The following is a 24,988-nucleotide window of genomic DNA, read 5'->3' as shown; positions in this document are numbered from 1 at the left end:
TATTATTGAAACAATAGCAATAAGTTGGATTCAATAACACTGTAGTTGTGTAAGGCTGTGAATTCAGTTGGAACAAATAAGAACCTGGCTAAAAGTTTAGAAGGAATGCCTTTGTAATAGGAATATGACAAATATAAAGGACTTTAAAAAGCTCCAACATATTCTAGGAGACCTAAAGGGGCTGCATACATGCATGGCTGTGCATATGCCCAAGAAAGCCTGGAGAGGACCCCTGCTAGTTCATCTCTTGCTTTCCTTGATTCTCTTCTCAAGTAAGAAGTAAAAGTAAAAGTCTTAACTGACTTGTAACCCCCCAGAAATTTGAAGGTATGACTTCACACACAAAAAATCCCCATGGAAAAGGGTGGAAGAATAACTGGCTTAAAACATTTAATGAAATATTCTGACCAATCATTGACTGATCAGACACTATGCAGATTCAGGGGTGACTCCTAAGAAGCCAGGCTTAAAAATAACAACAAGAATTAAAAAAAAAAAAAACACACCAGAAAAAATAGCAACCACACATTGCAAGGAATATAGAATCTATAAGATTAATCTAGGAAAGTCACTAAAGCAAGCAGGAGTAAGAAAAAAACCAGCAACAACAGAAAACACTGGAAGGCAAGGGGTCTAATTCCAAAGTTGTTACAATATATTATTTAAAATGTCCAGTTTTCAACAAGAAAATACAAGATAGCAAAGAAACAGGAAGGTATGGCCCATAGGCAGTAATAAAAGCAGTCATTTTCTAGTGTCCAGGAGGGGGTTCAGTTGTTGGACTTATTGGACAAAGTGTTTAAATCAACTATAAAAATATATGTAAAGAAGTAAAGGAGACTATACTTAAAGAATTAAAGGAAACTATGATGATAATGTCTCACCAAATAGAGAAAATCAATAGAGGGATACAAATTAGTCTAATATTTAAAACAAAACCAAAAACAAATAGAAATTCTGGAGTTGAAAGGTGTAATAACTGAAAGTGTAAATTCATTAGATGGATTTAACAGCAAATTTTAGCAGGTAGAAGAAAAGATCAGTGGACTTGAAGATAGGTCAAAAGAGATTATCCAGTCTGAAGAACAGAAAGAAAAAAGAATAAGAAAAATGAACAGAGCCTGTGGAACGCCATCAAATGTATGCATAATGGGAGTATGTATGCAGAAGGAGAGGAGGGAGAGAAAGAGGCAGAAAAAAATTTTGAAGAAATAATGGCTGAAAATTTGATGGAAAACATTAATTTACACATCTAAGAAGCTCAAGGAACACCAATTAGGATAAACTTAGGGAAAGACTTCTAGACACTTCATAGTCAAAGTCAAAAGACAAAGACAAGGAGCAAATTCTAAATACAGCAAGAAGTAAATGACTCAACATATGTAAAATGACCCAAAAAAGATAAACAGCTGACTTCTCATTGGAAACCAACAAGTCCAGAAGGCATTGGGATGACATATTCAAAGTGTTGACAGAAAAAGACTGTCAACCAAGAATTCTATATCCAGTAAAACTATCCTTCAAATATGAAGGAAAAATAAAGACATTTCTAGATAAACAGAAATTGAATTTGTCATCAGCATATTTGACCTACAATACCTATTAAAGTGAATCCTCCAGGTGAATTGAAAGGCTAGATGGTAACTTGAATTCATATGAATTAAAACACTTTTCTCCTAAATGTGAAAGACATGAAAAATTATATAAAAGACAACTACATAAAACAATAACTACAAAACTATTTTGATGTGTTATAATGTGTAAGATGCAATATGTATGACAATAATAGCACAGAGAAGGGGGAAGGAATGGAAGTATATTGGCACAAAGTTTCTATATACTATTGAAATCCAATATTAATCTTAACAAGATTGCTTTGAGCTAAAATGCATATTATAGGGAGTGACTGCTAATTTGTATGGGGCATCTTTTTGAGGTGATGAAAATATTCTGGAATTAGATAATGATGAATGCCCAATTTTGTGAATATACTGAAAAACCACTGAATTGTATACTTTAAAAAGGTGAATTTTATGGCTTATGAATTATATCTCAGTTTTTTAAGAGGAATGAAAATAAAGAGATGCATATTATAAGACCTGGAGCAACCTCTAAGAAAATTCAAAAAACAGTAGAAAAATTCAACAAAGTAATTTAAATGATACAATAGAAAATATCTCTATCATTTCCATTTAGTTGACAAGGGTAAAAGATAATTAAGAATCTTTTGTGACTAGCAGTAGTTGGTCTTTCAAAATCCAGAAAAATATTGTCATAGTGGTAAGAAATTGAGCAGAAAAATAATGACCTGGATTTTTTTCCCATATGTGTCATTCCTTATGTGGTATATGTGAGGGGGTTGGCTTCTTCTTTAAGGGAAAAAATGATTAAACCACTTGTATAATTTTTACTTATTAGCATACTGTTTTGAAATCACTACATATTCATTATTTTTCTCCCCAGCTTTAAGTATAGATAATGATACCTGTAACAAAAGACTGTTTTGATGTTTTAGTGAATAATATAAGTAGAAATATTAAATCTGAGAAACTACTATTATTTGTGTGACACAGCAAAGCAGACTGAAAAGAGCATAAACTTTGAGGTTGAATCAATACTTTCCTGTTGTTCAACCTGAACCTAGATTTCCTCATCTGTAAAAGATGAATTGTAACACCTACATTATGTAATATTTTTAGGTTAAATCATAAGATTTGAGTAAAGTGCTTGGCATATAGCTGGGCCCCAATATAGACATAGCTATCACTATTATTGGTCTTATTTGTGTTGTTGTTTTGTTAGCATATAATAATTTCCTTAGGCCATAGCTCTGCCCTATTAGGCATGAATTAAAAAAAGCAATAGGTAAGAAAGCAACGTGAGTCTACCTACCACTTCTACTTTCTGTATTCTTTTATTTTTTCTACTATCACCTTTGTGTACTGTTTAAATTGTCTTTTTTTTTTTTTTCAAGTAATCCTAACACGTCTGAAAAACAAATTCTAAGAGAACATCAGGTAGGGCTACAAGTGTCATATTTTTACTCATTTTTTGTTTGTTTCACAGTAAAATTAGGGTAGTTCTTAATTACAGTGTTGCAATATTTTACATCGGAATTAAATACAGTCAGATCCTCTCACTATATTTCCCCTCTTTTGTTCAGTCATTTATATAACTAATTTAATTAGAGTTCACTAATCATGTGTCAAATAATATTGTGACTAACCTAAAATTAAACTTTTAGGTGAATAAGCCATGGTAAAAGTTAATTGAGTAATTTGTCATAGTATTACATGCTAAAAAATTATTTATGAAATATTGGTCTTCAAAAATTGCCATGTATTTTTTAATGAAGTAAGTTTTGGCTAACTGGTCCTTTAATTTTCCTACTCTAATTAAACTACAAGAAGCTTACTTACTTCATTATAATTAAACAGAAAATTTATATTATATTTTATATTATATTATATTTAAACCAAGAAAATACTTCCAGAACATTTGTTTTGGTAGATGTGGAAATACATAGTTTATATTTTCATATGCACATTATATTTAAATTTAGATAGAGGCTTGGTTTAACGTAATACTAAAAATAATAATATCTTAAAATCGTGTAGAGGCTTACAGTCCACTAAATAATTTCACTTTCAGTCTTTAATAGTCATAAGTACCTGTAAAGTATATGCTAAGTGAGGTAGTATAGGTTAAAATACTTAGCATGATAGGTACACAATAAAAACTAATCATTCATAAAGGAGAATCTAATTCTTAGAGATATCCACTGATTTGCTCATAGTCCCAATATTAATATGACATTATTGGAGTCATTTGATCAAAAAGATATAGTTAAAACACAGTATTTCTTAGGCAGAATTGGAGCTAAGGACATAAAACTATCAAAATTCAAATATGTATATGATTAACTTATATTCATGTTCAGTTTTTGTATAATTTTTCTATTAAACTGTTTCCTTTTTATTGGTAACTAAGCAAAATATAATTCAAATCTTTGAAATAATTATCTTTATTTTTCACTCCAACTTCCCTCTTAGAGAACACTCTGGTTGATTACAATGGTTTATATGCCACCCACTGGTGAAATTCATGTATATACAGAGATTATAATCCTAGGTTTTTGAGGAATTGAAAATTAGAGACTTCATTCTCTCCCATCACGAGAAATACTTCAAAGAACATAAGGATTTTACTTTTCATTATTTATCTGTGCTCTGTTTTGAGTATATTTTCCATTTGAAATGAAATACATGAAAGTTAGCTTCACCTATTAGTCCAATAGCACATATTTAGCTTCCTCTTCTGTACTTGTTCCTAAAATAGGAAACCCAGAAAAGTCCTTTCTGCCTACAAATATGGAAATTTTAAGCTGAGAGTATATAAGATGGGGTTAAAATAAAATAGAAAAATGAATAAGTGCCTAATAAATATTAAATGCCTTTCCTTTAGTTCCCCTTCAAGGTTTTTGCTACATAATTTTGAGGAGAAACTTTTTTTTTTTTTTTTATCAGCTAGTGAATTCTTTTGGGCTCCAAAATGATCTTGATCTAGAATAAGGAATACTTTTGCTCTACAGAAGGTGTCCTGATGTAGTTATCTCATGTGTACCTACTAATTCAGAATACTTCCTTTCCTGCTTCATTCTGAATAGAGTTAAAAATCCACAGTAGCTTTGATCTTATAATTACATAGTAAACAGTGATAAATAATCTACAATGGTTTGGGCTCACTTGAAATTGTACATACTTCCATAAAGACCCTCAAATATCTCTTGCCATGTAATTAAAGAATAAAAATAAAGATACATAGGCTGGTAATTAAAATTCTGCTTTCACTACCTATTTTATGAAATATTTCTCAGTGAGAAGATCCACACTAGAAAAAAATCTCATTTAACCTTGACTGTCTTGGTGATATTCTTAGTAAAAAGAAACGATGGCATCAAGTCATGGAAAAACAATTTATGAAGTGTATTTTTGGAACTTAGTGTTATGTGAATGATGGGTGAGTAGCTTGCATTTGCTATATTTTGAATGCAGAAAAATTAGAGTGCAAAGATTTTAGATTTCTGATATCTTTTACTTGGAACATGAAACAAATTTTAGCACTTGCAGAATATAGAAATTTAATTTGACTAAGGAGGAAAAAAAAGAAATCAACTTTTAACAATTAGTCCAAGAACCCGGATGCTACACAGTTCAGGCACTGTGTTAGGAATACATAGATATAAATGAGAACAATTCAGATTCATCATTGTAAGCGATTCTATTTAGCATATGAAAGACAGCTTTCAAGATTGAATTACTGCCCTTTGAGATAAAGGCTAAGTAGGCTATTCTTATTCATCTCATAATGTTTAAGAGTGAGGGTTTTGGATATACAGTCCATTTATTCTAAGCAAATTTTCTTTTATGTTCACTTAGATGGCAACAAGAGATAAAATGTCTTCTGAGTTGTTGAAATAATATATAATTAATGAGTAGGTTTTTCATCCAGGGTCTCTTAAAAGCACCTGTGAAATGTAACCCTGTTGTATGAAATAGTAATTCTTCTTTTCATCTCCCTGTCATTCCTTCTACTTCTATAATGGTGATTTCAGACTCTAAGTAACTTGTTCAAAGTGACATCAGTAGGAAACTTAATGATACAATCTGAAAACATAGGAGGAAACACAGGAAGTATCTAGTGCAACTTCCTATTCAAAGCAGAAGTTCCTTATATAACCTCTGGTAATGGAGTGGTTCCTCTCTTTGAAAGATAGAACTTTTCATTGATAAAGAACATTTTAATGAACCCTAATCTGCTTCTTTCTGTATCTGTTACCATTTATTTTGGTTTTACCTTTTGGAGCCATGAAGAGCCTTCAACTATTTGAAGATATATTATGCCCCTCCCCCACACCCCCTTAATTCTATTTTCTAATCACATGGCAACAAAGGCATTGAAACCTGGGCCTTCAAACTCTGTGTCTGAAGGGGATGTTAATAGAGTCTAAAATGTACTGAAAAGAAATTACTTTGAGCAAAGCTATGTTTCTAAAAGAGTGTCTATCAGCTAAGATGGTGTATAGCACTGATACGTGTAAAAGAACTGTGAACTATTGTTATCATTGTAGGGCTTAGAGAAATTACTCCTGGATATACAAGAGATTATTTTCTTAGTTATGGTACTCTGTGTGTCTAAAGCTGTGTCAAGACAGAAGCAAGAATCAGCATTTGGTTTTTCAGGAAGATATAGCAAGTTCCACATTTCCATGGATGAGTGGCAAAAATATCAGTCTGAGTAGCAGGGGGAATGGGGCCCTTAATGTCATTGATCTGAGTGAGAATGGATATTAACCTTTTGTGGCCCTAAAATCAGGTAAATTGTGTGCTTTAGTTTTCCTCATCTGTAAAGTGGGGAAAATGTAAAGTTCTACCTATACCATCCCTCAAATATGCCACTTTGGCATAAGGATTATTTTGAGCTGAAGGCAAATGAGAAACAGCCAATATAGGAAGAGCTTCTGACCCTCCCCGTTTCTGCCTAAAGTCAGGTTATAAATTGCTCTTTGTGAAGGTGTCCACATCCCCACCTGTACCAGGAAGAGGAGAATGACTCAATCACTGGAGACACACTTATCACCCCATACTACACAAGATTGAGGCTTCATAACAAACCTAACGTAACCCTTATCTCCCATTAGTTTTCCACATATATTTACCTTCCCACAATTTACCACCCCTAGAAGCCCAAACTGCTTTTCCTTTGTCTTGTCACTTCTCCACAATTTATTGCTCTTTGTTAAAATGATACATACACCCCTGGGGTCTAACTGCTTCTTTGGGTTTTCACTTCTTTTCTATGAAGAACTCAGTATGCATAAGTAATAAACCCTTTCTCCTATTAAACTGTCTTTTGTCAATTTAATTTGCAGGACCCCAGACAAGTTTTCCTTCCCATACAGTGCTCAATTAAAGTTAGCTATTATAATTATTGTTATCATCATCTTCTTTAACATCATCATGGAACCAAGTTAAAAGGCTCTTGGATTACACATACCGGCTTAGGGGAAAGAGTCTTTGGAAATAAGAGCTGAGAATTTAGCTTTCTAGGAATTGGTGCATCATAACATGATATGAAACCAGTGAACGTTTCCATGAAAAAAAAATGAGATTTTCCAAACTCAAAAAATACCTATATCAGGAATTGTGTTTGGGATTAGCCAAATAGAAGTAAAGTATAAAATGAAGTGAATCTTTAGAACATCAGCAATGGGTACTCTACCAGGAAATCCAAACCCAACTTGAGAAGATAGAAGAGAGTTTCCTGTTAATGTAGAAAATGTAGGGGGATTTCTCCCAACTTGGCAATAGATCATTGGTAGTGCTTAAATTCTTGGTGCTTTGATTTCCCTACCTGTTAAATGGGGATAGTAAATGTATAGCACTTAGAATAGGGTCCAACACTGAGCCAGCGCTCAGGTGTTAGTTATCAGTGAGCTTAGACAGTGCTGCCTATCTGCCTGTAGTGAGATGATTTTTGCAAGTAGAACTGGAATGTTAACTAAAACTACATTATGAATTTGTTGGAGAATAAAAGAAGTAATTAATCTGCAAAAGTTGTTCTAAGGAGGAAAAAAGAAAGTACAAAGAATTACTAGAGATAGCAGACTCTAGAGGTAAGAACAACAATCAGGACCTCTGGACTGTGTTCTTTAATATATGTCACTGTAATTTTCTGTAAATATACTGAATGCCATTCTTCCCTTTTACACTTGGAATTAAAATTTACTTGGTAAAGAAAATTTTCGCCCCAGGATAAAGAGCCTGTAGTGAAATGACTATGTGGATTGGGACAGGGGATATTGGGAGTAGACATTTAAACCAAAAAGTAAAGATTCACAGTTGTAGATGTGTGGGGCTGGGCTATCCCAAGTATCTAACCTCATGAATTGATTTGCAAGAGGGAAAGAAGCCTTCATTTATTCATTAAAAAATGCCAGATACAGGGATAAATGCTGGGTTACAAGATTGACAAGGTCACTGCTTAGACTTTCAGGGAGAAGTTTTTATGTGGATGCCTGAGGACAGAAATTAAGGCATCAGCAAATATACTCTAGATCAGCCCTATAGAATGTAAGCCCTGAGTAAACTACAGTAAGTAAAAAAGAAAAAAAAAAAAGAGTTGTTTTACAAAGGGATTTTGTGAAGAGGGCAAGGACAAGCATTGCTTTTTCCATGTTTAGATAACAAAGCATGCTACATAGTCCTAATTTTTGCAAGGAACACTAAATAAAATAAATACTGAAGCAAATGCAGCACCATGTGGTATCTTGAGGGTTTGTAGGTTTGGCTATACAAGATGACAGCACCCAAGACAGGTAAAGCAGCATTCTCATGGAAGGCACGGGTGGTGAAATGGCAGAGCATCAGCAGAGACCACAATGCCTGGTGGGAGATTGTGGATTCCCAACAGACAGGGCGGTACTCAGCAGATGCCCAGCAAATGATGATGGATGCCCAGTGGGCGATGATGGATGACCAGTGAGAGATGATGGATTATCAGCAGATGTAGTGAATGGTGGCAGGTGATGGTGGATACATACGTGCTCGATGAAAGCCCAGAACGGTTGCAACAGGGAGTGATGCAAATTGATTTATTCATGATCACATGTGAGATAACTCCTGGGGACTTCTAGAAGTATTTGGAAGGAAGGTGTGTATCTTTCTAGGGGATTGGAGTAACTTTGTTAGCACATGGGGAGAACAAGCCAGTGAATTTAGGGTATTGATATCAAGGTTGTTTCTTTTGTGCCCACAAGCTGTGAGTCCTGTCACAAACTTAAATGCTTTTAGGGACCAGGCAGGTTTATAATCAGTGAGTAAGGCAGCGAGGTGTAAGAAAATGGGGAGTAGTAGAAACACAGCAAAGTTGGAACCCATACACAATTGAATAAAAGATATTCAATTTACAAAGTTTAAAAATCATTGGTTAGGGTAAAACAAAACTCACCTGCAGGCAGAAGTCAGATAAAGAGCTGCAAGATAATGACATCTGGTTTTGGTGAACACTAAGTACCAATGTCCTAGAGCTTAATACATCATGTATCTAGGAATGTGGTACCACCTTTACACAAATAAGAAAATTGTTTCATTTTGAGAATGAACTCTAGGTATTCAAATTTTGGAGATATGTTAGGTACATGAGAAGATTATCTTCTACTATTTGTTAACCAATTCAAAGAAATCAGAAAGATTCTATTTATCACATGTTTATTTCCATTAACTCTAGCTTTTCTAGAATGTTTAGGATAAAGGCTTTTTCACTCAACATCTTTAGAGCTAAATCACATACTTTAAAAATTATATTTTAATGTTAATGTTATAAATATAATGCTGTGTTAATATTATAATTGTATCAATATTGATAATATTTTTAGCTTTAACTATTAATAAATATTAATTATTAATAATGTTGATATTATATATTAATATGTTTTATTAAGGGATTCCCTAATATTGGGCCAACATAGTGTTAGTGGAATTAATCCCAGTTCATCGTATAATATTTTTTAATATGACATTGGATTCTGTTTGCCAATTGTTTATAAAGAATTTTTGTCATAAGTGATGTTAGTCTATGATATTCCTTCTTTGTGCTTTGTCTTTATTTGGTTTATGTGTTAAACCTATGCTTCCTTCGTATAAGAATTAGGAAGATTTTTAAAAAATTTTTCAATGGTCTTAAACAATTTATGGAATATTACAACTATCTGGTCTTCAAACGTTTTAAAGAATTCCCCAGTGAAACTATCTGTATCTGATGATTTTTTTGCGTGGTAGGTCCTTGATAACTTTATTTCTTCTACTGAAATTTCTCTTTCTTTCTATATCTAATGAGGTCAATTTTGCTAACCTGATTTTCCCTGGGAAACTACCTGTTTTTTTTTAATGTTCTCAATTGATTTGCATATAAACCTACAAAGTAATCTAATTTTAAAAATTTACTTTGCTTCAATGGTTATTTTCCTTGTTATTTCTTATTTTGAATATTTATGTTTCTTCCTTTTTCCTTGTTTCAGTTAGCTAGTGTTTTTATTTTGTTTAAAAGTTGCTTTTTAAAAAAACAGGATTTTGATTTATTAATTAGGTATATTGTTTTTCTATTCTCTACCTAATTAATTTCTGCTTTTATCTTTAGTTTGTTTCTTTGTGCTTTCTTTAGAGTTACTTTGCACTTCTTTTTCAAGGTTGCTTTCTAGGAATTTAATTCATTTGTATACCTTCATTTTTACTTATAAAGGTGATGAGGGCTATGAATTTTCCTTTGATCATTGCTTAAGTGTATTCTATAGATTTTGATATGTAGTGTGTATTCTATCATATTTCTAAAGTAGTCTGTAATTTCAGTTTGCATTTGTCCTTTTGACCAACAGTTGTTTAAAATTTGTTATAACTTCAAGATCAGATGGTCTTTAAACTTTTGTTGTTAATACTTTCTAGTGTTATTGTGTTCTTATCAGAAAGTATTTTTCATAATAGTTTTACTTTTCTAATATTTTCTTTGTGGCCTAATGGATAATTTTTGTGAGTGTTCCATGAACTTGTGAAGAACATATACTTTCTATGATAAGCGTATAAAGTTTAATATACATCCATAAGACCTACATGTCCAATTTTTTTGTACTGAGTGTGATATGTTAAAGTCTCCCATTAGTAGAATGTATCTGTAAATGTATCCTTCCATGTTCTTTAGTTTTTGCTTTTAAAAGAGCATTGCTGTGTTATTGGTGGCATAGATATTCTTAACTGCTATATACTTGTTAATTGCAGCTTTTTATCTTAAATAAGCATCCTTTTTGGGAAAAAAAAAAGCATCATTTTTTTTTTTTTTTTACTCTACTGGTTTTTTAATTTTTCATTTAAAATTTACTTTGTCAGATATCAACATCACAATTTCTGTTTTCTTAGTGTTTCTATTTGCTTAGTATACCTTTGCCCATCCCTTTATTTTAACCATTATGATTCACTGGGTTATGAGTTCCTCTAAATATAGAGAGTATAGTTGGGTAACTTGTTGTAAGCCAACTTGAAAATCTTTTATTTTTAATGGTAAGTTAGGTTCATACAAGTGTATTGCTATTACTGGTATGTTTGTTTTCAACTCTGTCATTGTATCATGGTATAATGTTGAGAGCATTGTTTTATTTTATTGTGTTTATTCCTCTAATTGACTCTTTTTTTTTTTTTTTTTTACTCTTCTATTAATTGCATTTCTTTTAGTTTTAGATAGGTTTGTCTTTTTTGTTCTAGTGGTTAACCTTATATCATGTTTATATCATGTTTTCTTTATATCCTGTTTAATACTCTTAGACCTCTGTTTTCTTATGAAATCTAGTTTTTCTGGTTTGCCATTTTTTGGAGTCATATAAATTAACACCCATCTTTTGTTTATAGAAAAATCAATGAAATTAGTCTACTTTCTTCTTTCTCTTTCCCTTTCTCTTTTCTTCCCAATTTTTAGTTGCATTGCTTCTAAGTTGTTAGAGTATATAACAAATAATATATATCATATAAGATATGACAGTATTCTTATGCCCTTATGCCACCTTTATTTCTGTCTTAGCTCTAAAATTAAATATATTAAACACTCATGATCCATCTTTTTGAGGAAAAGTTTCCAATCATCCCTTTGTTAGATGAATCTTATCCATTATTCAGTTTCTTAAGAAGGACCTATGGGTTCAGAATTCTCTGGGTTTAAAAAATATTAAACTTTTTACAGCCTTGATGGCCAACTTGTCTGGATACAAAGTCTTAGTTTGAAACTTTATTTGAGTATTTTTCTTTTTTAAATTTCAGGTATAACTTACGTACAGTAAAATTCACCCTTTTAAAACTACATACTAGAATATATAGTTTTTCAAATTTTGAGAAATATATATACAACCACTACCACAATCAAGATATAGAACACTTTCATACTACCAAAGTAAATGCCCCTTTGGAGTCAGTATCGCATGTTCAGGCCCTGGAAACTAATGATCTGTTTTCTGTCTTTATAGATTTACTTTTGAAAGAATATCCTATAAGTGGTTGACTTTTATAAAAATATTGCTTCAGTGTTGCTTTGTTTTGTTATTTTTTTAAATTATGAAGCCAGTCTAATTCTCTTGCTTTTGTAAATTATTTCTTATTTTTGCCTGAAGATTTTTCTTTCTATTTAAAACCTACTGTCTCAGATATATCTCAAAGTTGATTGTTCCAGGTCAAATTTTTGGTACTGGGTTGGCCCTATCAATATGTACATTTATACCCTCCTTTATTTCTGGAAAACTTTCCAGGATTATAGTTCTAAATATTAATTCTGTTCCATTATATTTTTTTCTTTTCAAGGATTCTCATTATACACACATTGGATCTTTTATTTGCTGGTCTTCCATCTCAAACACTTTCTTTTTGACCTCTTTTACTTCTTTCTTCATCTCATTTTCATTCTTTCTGTTGTTTCCCTGTTTTTCTTTAGTGTCCCTTATTAACTTTTCATATTAATCTATTCTTCTTTAGGCACTTTTAATTTAATGTTCATTCCAATATGATTTTATCTTTTTCTCCTATTTTATTCTCCTGGGTTCAATAAACTTTTGCTTTATGTTGACCAATTTTTTTATCCATTTCTTTTCTTAGTTTTTAGATTTCTACTTCAAGGTTTTTTTTAATATATATATATCTTTAAATGTTTGAGAAAATTTAGTTTATCTTGAAGTATTTTGTTACAGCTTTCTTGTTTTTTGATCATTCTTTATTTGTGGGAACTTTCATCAAATGGCTTTTTTTATTCTCATGTTCTGCTTTCTTTTTATAGTAGCTTGGTATAGATGAAAGTTGGTTGCATCTTTGAATTTGTATGAACATGGCTAGCAGTTTGTGGGTGGTTTCCAAGATTCCAAGCTCTGGAGCACCCTTTTCTCTTCATGTAACAAAGTATGATTTCTTTATTGGAGGACTTTTGGGGTACAGTGGAGGGCAGTGGGGGGAGGGTTGATGGGTTCTTACATGTTGACATTTTTCTGTCTTGTAAGATGATGAAATTTCCCCTCTTGTTTCTTTTTCCCTTCACTGTGCATTTTTTTTTCAAAAGTCACCTCTCCCTTTTAACCCTTTTCTACCTCCAAAAAGTTCCTCTCCAACACAGCTTTCTTGAGTCCTATGTACACTTCTAAGTCAATTCTCTAAAGGATGAGCTTCCAGAGAAGTTTCTCAGAATTTTCATACTTGGGGTAGACTTTCTTTCTTATGATGATTTTAGATCAATCTTAGGCTTCCTACTAGCTTTCCTCCTCTCTCTTCCATCTAGTATTTACTGGACTGCCCTTCCTCTTCACAACAGCACATGGTGGGAGCCTAATAGAGAGCTCATTGTGATCTCTTATTTATTTTCTGCTTACAGATAATTTGGAATTTGGACGTTCTCCAAATTAGGTGGTGGTATTGTGTAGTTTTATTTGTTTTTGTTGTTCTTTATTGCTTGGGTGTGTGGTGATGGATGTGTTAGGATATTTGGATTCAGGCTGATGCCATTTTTTGACCACCCATATATTTTTAAGGGAGAAACTGGCAAAATGAAACAGACACCACAAGACAAAGTATACCTTCTAAAGCACATTCATTCCAGTGACCTTTTCTTACATAATTTGGAGCTATAGTGTGGCAGAATGCTCACAGAGAAGGTAAAATACTTATACTTTGAGATTAATGCATCATTGAAACTCAGTAAATATAAGAAAAGCATATTTCCTGAGAACACTATTTATAAAATGCCTACTGAGACAATCTATTACCATTGTGTATTTAGAACAGGATAATTAATTTGTAAGTTCCATGAGAGATTATTTTCTAGATGCAGTAATCTTCTTTTAGGACTTGAGAACTAGATACGCTTTCAGTATTAGTCCTTCCAGTCTAATTCCATTATACACTCCAGGGAAAAGGGAGTCTATTTCACTCCCTTGTGAGATGAGCATATCGGCAATGAAATTCAAACGGGGTTCTCCAACTCCCTAGGAAAGAAACTTTGCAGTATACTATAAGTGGTTTTGATTGTTCTTAATAAATATTAGCTAGAAACAAAAGTTAGGTTAAAACGAATAGGGCAAAGATATGGCAGAAAATCAAAAGAAAAATTAAAAGCTCTCTAAAATCATATATCAAAACTTTTAATGCTTGAATTTTTATTGTGATAATATGACCTTGAACTTATATAATTAGTAGTTAATTTTTATCACTGTCTCCTTTTGAAAACATGAATTATAGACTCTAGGAAGACGAATAGCTGTTATTGAGTGCTTATTATGTGCCAAGTACTTAGTTTGTCAACATTTAAGAAGATTACTTAAAATATGTTTTTAAAGATGATGAGCCTTGGGGACCTTCAAGATAGCAGAAGAGTAAGACGAGGAGATCACCTTCCTCCCCAAAAATACATCAAAAATACATCTACATGTGGAACATCTCCTACAGAACACCTACTGAATGCTGGCAGAAGACCTCAGACTTCCCAAAAGGCAAGAAACTCCCCACGTACCTGGGTAGGGCAAAAGAAAAAAGAAAAAAACAGAGATAAAAGAATAGGGATGGGACCTGCACGTCTGGGAGGGAGCTGTGAAGGAGGAAAAGCTTCCACACACTAGGAAGCCCCTTCACTGGCAGACACAGGGGGTGGGCGTGGGGAAGCTTTGGAGCCATGGAGGAGAGCACAGCAACAGGGGTGCAGAGGGCAAAGCAGAGAGATTCCTGCACAGAGGATTGGTGCTGACCAACATGCACCAGCCTGAGAGGCTTGTCTGCTCACCCGCTGGGGCAGGTGGGGGCTGGGAGCTGAGGCTCAGGTTTCGGAGGTCAGATCCCAGGGAGAGGACGGAGGTTTGCTGCATGAAGACAGCCTGAAGGGGGCTAGTGCCCCACAGCTAGCCGGGAGGGAGTCCGGGAAAAAGTCTGGACCTGCCTAAGAGGCAAGAGACCATTGTTTTGGGGTGTGTGAGGAGAGGGGATTCCTTCCCTGTCTGCCCACAGAAGGCAGAGCACCACCTAAACGAGTTCCAGAGACGGGCACAAGCCGTGGGTATCAGCTTGGACCCCAGAGATGGGCAAGAAACGTTAATGCTGCTGCTGCAGCCACCAAGAATCCTGTGTAGAAGCACAGGTCATTATCCACAACGCCCTGGGAGCCTGTGCAGCCTGCCACTGCCAGGGTCCTCTGATCCAAGGAGAACTTCCTTGGGAGAACACACAGTGTGCCTCAAGCTGTTGCAATGTCATGCCAGCCTCAGCCGCCGCACATTCCAATTATAACTACAGTACCCCTCCCTCCCCCCGGCATGAGTGAGCCAGAGCCCCCTAATTAGCTGCTGCTTTAACCCCGTCCTGTCTCGGCCAGAACAGATGCTGAGGGTGACCTACATGCAAAGGTGGGGCCAAAACCAAAGCTGAACCCCAGGAGCTGTGCAAACAAAGAAGAGAAAGGGAAATTTCTCCGTACAGCCTCAGGAGCAGTGGATTAAATCTCCACAATCGACTTGATGTACCCTGCATCTGTGGAACACCTGAATAGACAGTGAATCATCCCAAAATTGAGGCAGTGGACTTTGGGAGCAACTGCAGACTTGGGGTTTGCTGTCTGCGACTGATTTGTTTCTGATTTCTTATGTTTATCTTAGTATAGTTCTCAGCGCTTGTTATCATTGGTGAATTTGTTTATTGGTTTGGTTGCTCTCTTTTTTAAAATTATTATTTTATTTTAATATTTATTTATTTATTTATTATTAGTATTTTTCTTTCTTTTTTTCTCCCTTTTCTTCTGAGCTGTGTGACTGACAGGGTCTTGGTGGTTCGGCCTGGTGTCAGGCTTGAGCCTCTGAGGTGGGACAGCCGAGTTCAGGACATTGGACCACCAGAGACGTCCCAGCCCCACGTAATATCAAATGGCAAGAGCTCTCCCAGAGATCTCCATCTCAACACTAAGACCCAGCTCACCCCAATGGCCAGCAAGCTCCAGTGCTGGACGCCCCATGCCAAACAACTAGCAAGATAGGAACACAACCACACCCATTAGCAGAGAGGCTGCCTAAAACCTTAGTAAGTTCACAGACACCCCAAAACACACCACGAGACGTGGCCCTGACCAACAGAAAGACAAGATCCAGCCCAACCCACCAGAACACAGGCACCAGTCCCCTCCACCAGGAAACGTGCACAAGCCACTGAACCAACCTCACCCACTGGGGGCAGACACCAAAAACAATGGGAACTACGAACCTGGAGCCTGCCAAAAGGAGACCCCAAACACAGTATTTTAAACAAAATGAGAAGACAGAGAAATATGCAGCATGAAGGAGCAACGTAAAAACCCAATAGAACAAACAAATGAAGAGGAAATAGGCAGTCTACCTGAAAAAGAATTCAGAGTAATGATAGTAAATATGATCCAAAATCTTGGAAATAGAATGGAGAAAATACAAAAAAGTTTAATAAGGACTTAGAAGAACTAAAGAGCAAACAATGATGAACAACACAATAAATGAAATTAAAAATTCTCTAGAAGGAATCAATAGCAGAATAACTGAGGCAGAAGAACCGATAAGTGACCTGGAAGATAAAATAGGGGAAATAACTAATGCAGAGCAGAATAAAGAAAAAAGAATGAAAAGAATTGAGGACAGTCTCAGAGACCACTGGGACAATATTAAAGGCAACAACATTTGAATTATAGGGGTCCCAGAAGAAGAAGAGAAAAAAAAAGAGACTGAGAAAATATTTGGAGACATTATAGTTGAAAACTTCCCTAACATGAGAAAGGAAACAGTCAATCAAGTCCAGGAAGCACAGAGAGTCCCATACAGGATAAATCCAAGGAGAAACATGCCAAGACACATATTAATCAAACTATCAGAAATTAAGTACAAAGAAAAAATTTTAAAAGCAGCAAGGGAAAAGAAACAAATAATATACAAGAGAATCCCCATAAGGTTAACAGCTGAACTTTCAGCAGAAACTCTGCAAGCCAGAAGGGAGTGGCAGGACATAGTTAAAGTGATGAAAGGGAAAAACCTACAACCAAGATTACTCTACCCACCAAGGATCTCATTCAGATTCGACAGAGAAATTAAAATCGTTAAAGACCAGCAAAAGTTAAGAGAATTCAGCACCACCAAACCAGCTTTACAACAAATGCTAAAGGATTTCTCTAGGCAGGAAACACAAGAGAAGGAAAAGACCTACAAAAACAAACCCAAAACAATTAAGAAAATGGTAATAGGAACATACATATCGATAATTACCTTAAATGTAGATGGATTAAATGCTCTAATCAAAAGACATAGACTGGCTGAATGGATACAAAACAAGACCCGTATATAAGCTGTCTACAAGAGACCCACTTCAGACTTAGGGACACATACAGACTAAAAGTGAGGGGATGGAAAAAGATATTCCATGCAAATGGAAATAAAAAGAAGGCTGGAGTAGCAATTCTTATATCAGACAAAATAAACTTTAAAATAAAGACTATTACAAAAGACAAAGAAGGATACTACCTAATGATCAAGGGATCAATCCAAGAAGAAGATATAAGAATTGTAAATATTTATGCACCCAACATAGGAGCACCTCAATGCATAAGGCAATGCTAACAGCCATAAAATGGGAAATCGACAGTAACACAATAGTAGTAGGGGACTTTAACACCCCATTTTCATCAATGGACAGATCATCCAAAATGAAAATAAATAAGGAAACACAAGCTTTAAATGACACATTAAACAAGATAGACTTAATTGATATTTATAGGACATTCCATCCAAAAATAACAGAATATACTTTCTTCTCAAGTGCTCATGGAACATTCTCCAGGATAGATCATATCTTGGGTCACAAATCGAGCCTTGGTAAATTTAAGAAAATTGAAATCGTATCAAGTGTCTCTTCCGACCACAACGCTATGAGACTAGGTATCAATTACAGGAAAAAATCTGTAAAAAATACAAACACGTGGAGTCTAAACAGTATGCTTCTAAATAACCAAGAGATCACTGAAGAAATCAAAGAGGAAATCAAAAAATACCTAGAAACAAATGACAATGAAAACACGATGACCCAAAACCTATGGGGTGCAGCAAAAGCAGTTCTTAGAGGGAAGTTTATAGCAATGCAATCCTACCTAAAGATACAAGAAACATCTCAAATAAACAACCTAACCTTACACCTAAAGCAATTAGAGAAAGAAGAACAAAAAAACTCCAAAGTTAGCAGAAGGAAAGAAATCATAAAGATCAGATCAGAAATAAATGAAAAAGAAATGAAGGAAACAATAGCAAAGATCAATAAAACCAAAAGCTGGTTGTTTGAGAAGATGAACAAAATTGAATAAACAATTAACCAGACTCATCAAGAAAAAATGGGAGAAGACTCAAATCAATAGAATTAGAAATGAAAAAGGAGAAGTAACAACTGACACTGCAGAAATACAAAGGATCATGAGAGATTACTACAAGCAACTCTATGCCAAAAAAATGGACAACCTGGAAGAAATGGACAAATTCTTAGAAAAGCACAACATTCTGAGACTGAACCAGGAAGAAATAGAAAATATAAACAGACCAATCACAAGCACTGAAATTGAGACTGTGGTTAAAAATCTTCCAACAAACAAAAGCCCAGGACCAGATGGCTTCACAGGAGAAGTCTATCAAACATTTAGAGAAGAGTGAACACCTATCCTTCTCAAACTCTTCCAAAAAATTGCGGAGGAAGGAACACTCCCAAACTCATTCTATGAGACCACCATCACCCTGATAGCAAAACCAGACAAAGATGCCATAAAAAATGAAAACTACAGGCCAACACCACTGATGAACATAGATGCAAAAATCCTCAACAAAATACTAGCAAACAGAATCCAACAGCTCATTAAAAGGATCATACACCATGATCAAGTGGAGTTTATCCCAGGAATGCAAGGATTCTTCATTATACACAATTCAATCAATGTGATACACCATATTAACAAATTGAAGGATAAAAACCATATGATAATCTCAGTAGATGCAGAAAAAGCTTTTGACAAAATTCAACACCCATTTATGATAAAAACTCTCCAGAAAGTAGACATAGAGGGAACCTACCTTAACATAATAAAGGCCATATATGGTAAACGTACAGCCAACATCATTGTTCTCAAAGGTGAAAAACTGAAACCATTTCCTCTAAGAGCAGGAACAAGACAAGGTTGCCCACTCTCACTGCTATTATTCACCATAGTTTTGGAAGTTTTAGCCACAACACTCAGAGAAGAAAAAGAAATAAAAGGAATCCAAATTGGAAAAGAAGTAAAACTGTCACTGTTTGCAGTTTACATGATACTATACGTAGAGAATCCTAAAATGCTACCAGAAAACTACTAGAGCTAATCAATGAATTTGGTAAAGTAGCAGGATACAAAATGAATGCACAGAAATCTCTTGCATTCCTATACACTCATGATGAAAAATCTAAAAGAGCAATGAAGGAAACACTCACATTTACTCTTGCAACAAAAAGAATAAAATACCTAGGAATAAACCTACCTAAGGAGGCAAAAGACCTGTATGCAGAAAAGTATAAGACACTGATGAAAAAATCAAAGATGATACAAACAAATGGAGAGATATACCATGATCTTGGATGGGAAGAATGAACATTGTGAAAATGACCATACTACCCAAAGCAATCTACAGATTCAATGCAATCCCTATGAAATTACCAATGGCATTTTTCACAGAACTGGAAGAAAAATTTTGCAATTTGCATGGAAACACAAAAGACCCCAAATAGCCAAAGCAATCTTGGGAAAGAAAAACGGAGCTGGAGGAATCAGGCTCCCTGACTTCGGACTATACTACAAAGCTACAGTAATCAAGACATTATGCTACTGGCACAAAAACAGAAATATAGATCAATGGAACAGGATAGAAAGCCCAGAGATAAACCCACGCACATATGGCCACCTTATCTTTGATAAAGGAGGCAAGAATATACAATGGAGAAAAGACAGCATCTTCAGTAAGTGGTGCTGGGAAAAATGGACAGCTACATGTTAAAGAATAAAATTAGAACACTTCCTAACACTGTGTACAAAAATAAACTCAAAATGGATTAAAGACCTAAATGTAAGGACAGACACTATAAAACTCTTAGAGGAAAACATTAGCAGAACACTCTATGACATAAATCACAGCAAGATCTGTTTTGACCCACCTCCCAGAGAAATGGAAATAAAAACAAAAATATACTAATGGGACCTAAGGAAACCTAAAAGCTTTTGCACAGCAAAGGAAACCATAAACAAGACGAAAAGACAACTGTCAGAATGGGAGAAAATATTTGCAAGTGAAGCAAATGACAAAGGATTAATCTCAAAAATATACAGGCAGCTCATGCAGCTCAATATCAAAAAACAAACAACCCAATCCAAAAATGGCAGAAGACCTAAATAGACATTTCTTCAAAGAAGATATACAGATTGCCAACAAACACATGAAAGGATGCTCAGCATCACTAATCATTAGAGAAATGCAAATCAAAACTACAATGAGGTATCACCTCACACCAGTCAGAATGGCCATCATCAAAAAATCTACAAAGAATAAATGCTGGAGAGGGTGTGGAGAAAAGGGAACCCTCTTGCACTGTTGGTGGGAATGTAAATTGATACAGCCACTATGGAGAACAGTATGGAGGTTCCTTAAAAAACTAAAAATAGAACTACCATATAACCCAGCAATCTCACTACTGGGCATATACCCTGAGAAAACCATAGTTCAAAAACAGTCATGTACCAAAATGTTCATTGCAGCTCTATTTACAATAGCCAGGACATGGAAGCAACCTAAGTGTCCATCATCGGATGAAAGGATAAAGAAGATGTGGCACATATATACAATGGAATATTACTCAGCCATAAAAAGAAATGAAATGGAGGTATTTGTAGTGAGGTGGATGGAGTTAGAGTCTGTCATACAGAGTGAAGTAAGTCAGAAAGAGAAAAACAAATACCGTATCCTAACACATATATATGGAATCTAAAAAAAAAAAAGGTTCTGATGAACCTAGGGGCAGGACAGGAACAAAGACACAGACATAGTGAATGGACTTGAGGACACAGTGAGGGAGAAGGGTAAGCTGGGATGAAGTGAGAGTAGCACTGACATATATACACTACCACATGTAAAATAGATAGCTAGTGGGAAGCAGCTGCATAGCACAGGGAGATCAGCTCTGTGAGCTCTGTGCTTTGTGACCACCTAGAGGGGTGGGATAGGGAGGGTGGGAGAGAGACACAAGAGGGAGGGGATATGGGGATATATTATACATATAGCTGATTCACTTTGTTATACAGTAGAAACTAACACACCATTGTAAAGCAATTATACTCCAATAAAGATGTTTAAAAAAAAATGAAGATGATGAGCTTCTTTCATCTTCTTTGTATAAAAGCTGGTACTAGGTATGTGTACTGCCCAGAACATAGGGGTCGGCACATGTTTCTTTCACTGTCACATTCTGTATATTGGAAGGCAATTGTCATTGTTTACAAATGACACTGAGCAATAGAGTATCTATATATGATTTTAATATATTATAAAACATTTGTTTTGCTTTTTCAAGAGTGTGCTACTGATTTATTTAATAAATATGATACATCCAATTTCCTCTGTCACACAATTTTCTTTTTTCTTTATTCTCCAAATGATATGAGTAGAATAATTAACTTTCTGATTTTTTATGATAGCTGCCACAGATTTATAACATGATCTGAGATCAAAAAACTAATAAATTTGTACTTACCATAAAGTATTGCAAGCAGAGACAGTGGCATGACAAGTAGTCCCACTAGCATATCAGCAATGGCTAGGGACATTAAGAAATAATTGGTGGCATTGTGCAGTTTCTTTTCCAAGCTTACTGCCATGATAACGAGAATGTTGCCACCTATTGTCAAGATTATTATTATGACGATTGAAAGTGCTGGCCAGTTTTGTACCCCGTCTGGGAATTTGAAGCGTCCACCATCGGAGGTATTGAAAATGTCAGTTACTATGGCTGCTACTGGGCTCACAGAAATATCACATTGCCAAACCAATAGGCCAATCAGGTGCACACTGAAAATTAAGAAAAAAATAATCAGGTATATATTATATTGCTTGTACCTAATAAATTACTTGTATAAAACAACTGCTTTTCCTTTAACAATCATTATTATCATCATCATCATTTCTACTCTCAATTAAACCTCAGTATCTTTTCTTTCTCTCCCCCAAATACTTTTATTGAATGCTTAATATGAGTCAGGCACTTAGCTTACTGAAATATATATGTATAATCTCATTTGATCTCATACAACATCCTCATGAAGTCAGTACTGATTTATATCTATTATGTATAAGGAGAGACTGAGGTTCAGAGAAATTAAGTAACTTTCTCAAGGAGATACAGCCAGTAAGTAGCAGGGGCAGGGTCCGTACTCAAGTCCCGTTGAATTCAAAGCCTGTGTTTTAGACTTTTACTCTCTACAATCAATCTGAAACCACAGTATTGTTTGACTTGCTGAGTGACTTTATGCTGGCCCATAATTTCTTAATATCTGTCCTGTAAATTTTCCTTCTACCTGACACTCTCCCCATTTCTGTCCTATGTTTTCTGGTGTTGTTCTAGGTTAGAAAATGATTTGTGGTGATAATTAACTCCTATGAGTTTGCTGCTTTCCTATGTTGGAAAAGAAATCTCTTAAGTCATTTAAAATGTACACCTCTCATGATGGTACTTATGTAGATTTTTACTGGTAGGAATTTGAGGCCAAGTGGCAGACTAATGCAAGAGAGACAGACGTGGTTATGTTTTGTACATTCCAAATTAATTTCCCCTGATGGTGATATGAGATTTATTCAGGTTTCATACATTAATGTAAGTCCCTAAAGTGTCTAATGAAACTAATATTTATTTTCCTTAATAAGATAAACAAGAAAGATAAGTATATTCATTATTTCCTGCTTAAAAGCAAGAATTATCTGTACATGACTGTCTTATGTGTATTCTATGTTCAGTAATAGTTATTTAATGAATACTAAGCAACAACTACACTATATGTACTAGTTGTTAAACCCTGATATTATTTATGGAGAAGAAAATTTCCTCTACTGGTACAATATGTGCTAACCAATTCTCTATGCAAGAAAATTGCATGGGGGATGGAACACATGACATTACAAAATCCAGAGTCTATGAGTTCTCCACGTAAAAGTTTTGATTTCATTATCTCATTCACTTGTTCTTTGAGCTAAAAATATTATTTCTGCAGGGAAAATATATGTGTGATTAGATTGACTAACTTATTATCAATCATCAGAGAAACTTGCAGTAGTAACACTAGATGATTATGATTATCATAATTGTATCTATAATATTATACACACACACACACACACACACACACACACACACATATACACACACCATACTTTCTGAACCAAAACTGGAACACTGAACCGGAAAAATTATTGGCCTTATTTAAACTTAAGTAAAATATTATAATAATTTTCTACCATGTTTAAAAATTATTTCTCTTAATATCTTGTTAATATACTTTATGTATTTTAACATAATGAAGAAATCATGAAAATATTTTGACTTTCTCATCCTACAAGGGGTGAAAACTAGTACTTCAGACATTTAGCTTAAAACTACTTCCTCATTAGTCAAAGCTACCTGATATCCTAAGCATCATGTCGGCGGGAGACATACATAGTAATTTTTTTCAAATAATGAGAAGTAATCATTAAATTCTTTCCAATGCTGGATGTATTCTTTTTTCCTGGGACATAAAAAATAAGCTAAAATAATATGTGATTCAAAAAATCTATATCATAATTAATTTGTGATTAAAGTGAATAGAAATTATTGAAATAAAGGACCAAATAAATAGAAGCAAGGTATTTGCTTTCAGCTTTGATTATTCTGTCACTGTATTTGTTGCATTTGGCATGTGGCCGATGTCCAGGCTACACGACCTAAATGATTTTTTTTGACTTAACCTCTCAGAAGATCAGTTTCCTCATCTTTACAATGAGGATGATCTTTATCACATTATTGTTGTGAAAATTAAATGATATATGTAAAGTCTAAAAATAATACCTTTGTCGTAATAGGCCCTCAGTAAATGTTGGAGCTTACCTTCTTTCTGCCTTCAAAGTTAAACAAAATTATTTTGTGGTAGCTATACCCTAACTCAATGTACTTCAAAATTTGTCAAGAATTTAAGTCCTGGTTTTATTTTAAGAAGATACTTATTTATGCAGAACTGGCTCAGATAGTAATTTTAAATCCAAGGTCTTTTCTGGCCTAGCTGTTGAAAAACATGTTCTTCTGAAATTAAAAAAAAAAATTCTGGTTTAAATTAGTTGATGATCATTTCAAGTAGTCCCACAAGACTTTACGCTCACAATAATATGCTGCATCTTTAATCGTCAGTTGCAGAATCACAAATATATTTATTCTTAAGCCTAGATAATATGGTCCTAACAGGATATGCAGTGCAACTTCAAATTTTCTCAGTAAATTGTGAAAACATCTAAATCCTTTCACATTTCTGTAAAAATGGTAGAAGAATGCAAACTAAAATTGTATATAACAAAAGTACATGAAAAACTATGTCCAATTATGAATTTTACAATTTGAGTATCTTAGAACTTTGGGGTAGAAAACCACTTAAAACATTCATCTTGCCTACCTCTGCTGGTCAAATATATTTTTACTTTTTATTAAAGAGTCCATGAGACAAATACTGAATTATTGAGGAAGCTTGTAGAATCTAAATATATCTTTTGTGAATTATTAAATAAAGTAATGGTGTTGGGAAAAATCCTGACAGATTTTTTACTTCAGTTTCCTGGTTTCAATTCAAT

The 24,988-nt window shown here is 34.4% G+C and overlaps 1 protein-coding gene across 1 annotated transcript in view; it reads right to left on the bottom strand.

The window, feature by feature from the left end:
• The window catches only part of HTR2C (5-hydroxytryptamine receptor 2C), a 144,574-nt gene that overhangs the window by 102,779 nt on the left and 16,807 nt on the right, over positions 1-24,988 (bottom strand). Inside the window, exon 2 of the mRNA XM_082377653.1 lies at positions 21,876-22,189. Within this exon, the coding sequence (XP_082233779.1) occupies positions 21,876-22,189 (314 nt within the window). The remainder of the gene's footprint in view (positions 1-21,875; positions 22,190-24,988) is intronic.

The sequence above is a fragment of the Balaenoptera borealis genome (genome assembly GCF_965194805.1).
Source record: "Balaenoptera borealis genome assembly, chromosome: X".
NCBI classification, from domain to species: domain Eukaryota; kingdom Metazoa; phylum Chordata; class Mammalia; order Artiodactyla; family Balaenopteridae; genus Balaenoptera; species Balaenoptera borealis.
Note: the sequence above shows the minus strand (reverse complement) of the source record. Positions and strands in the feature narration are given on the sequence as shown.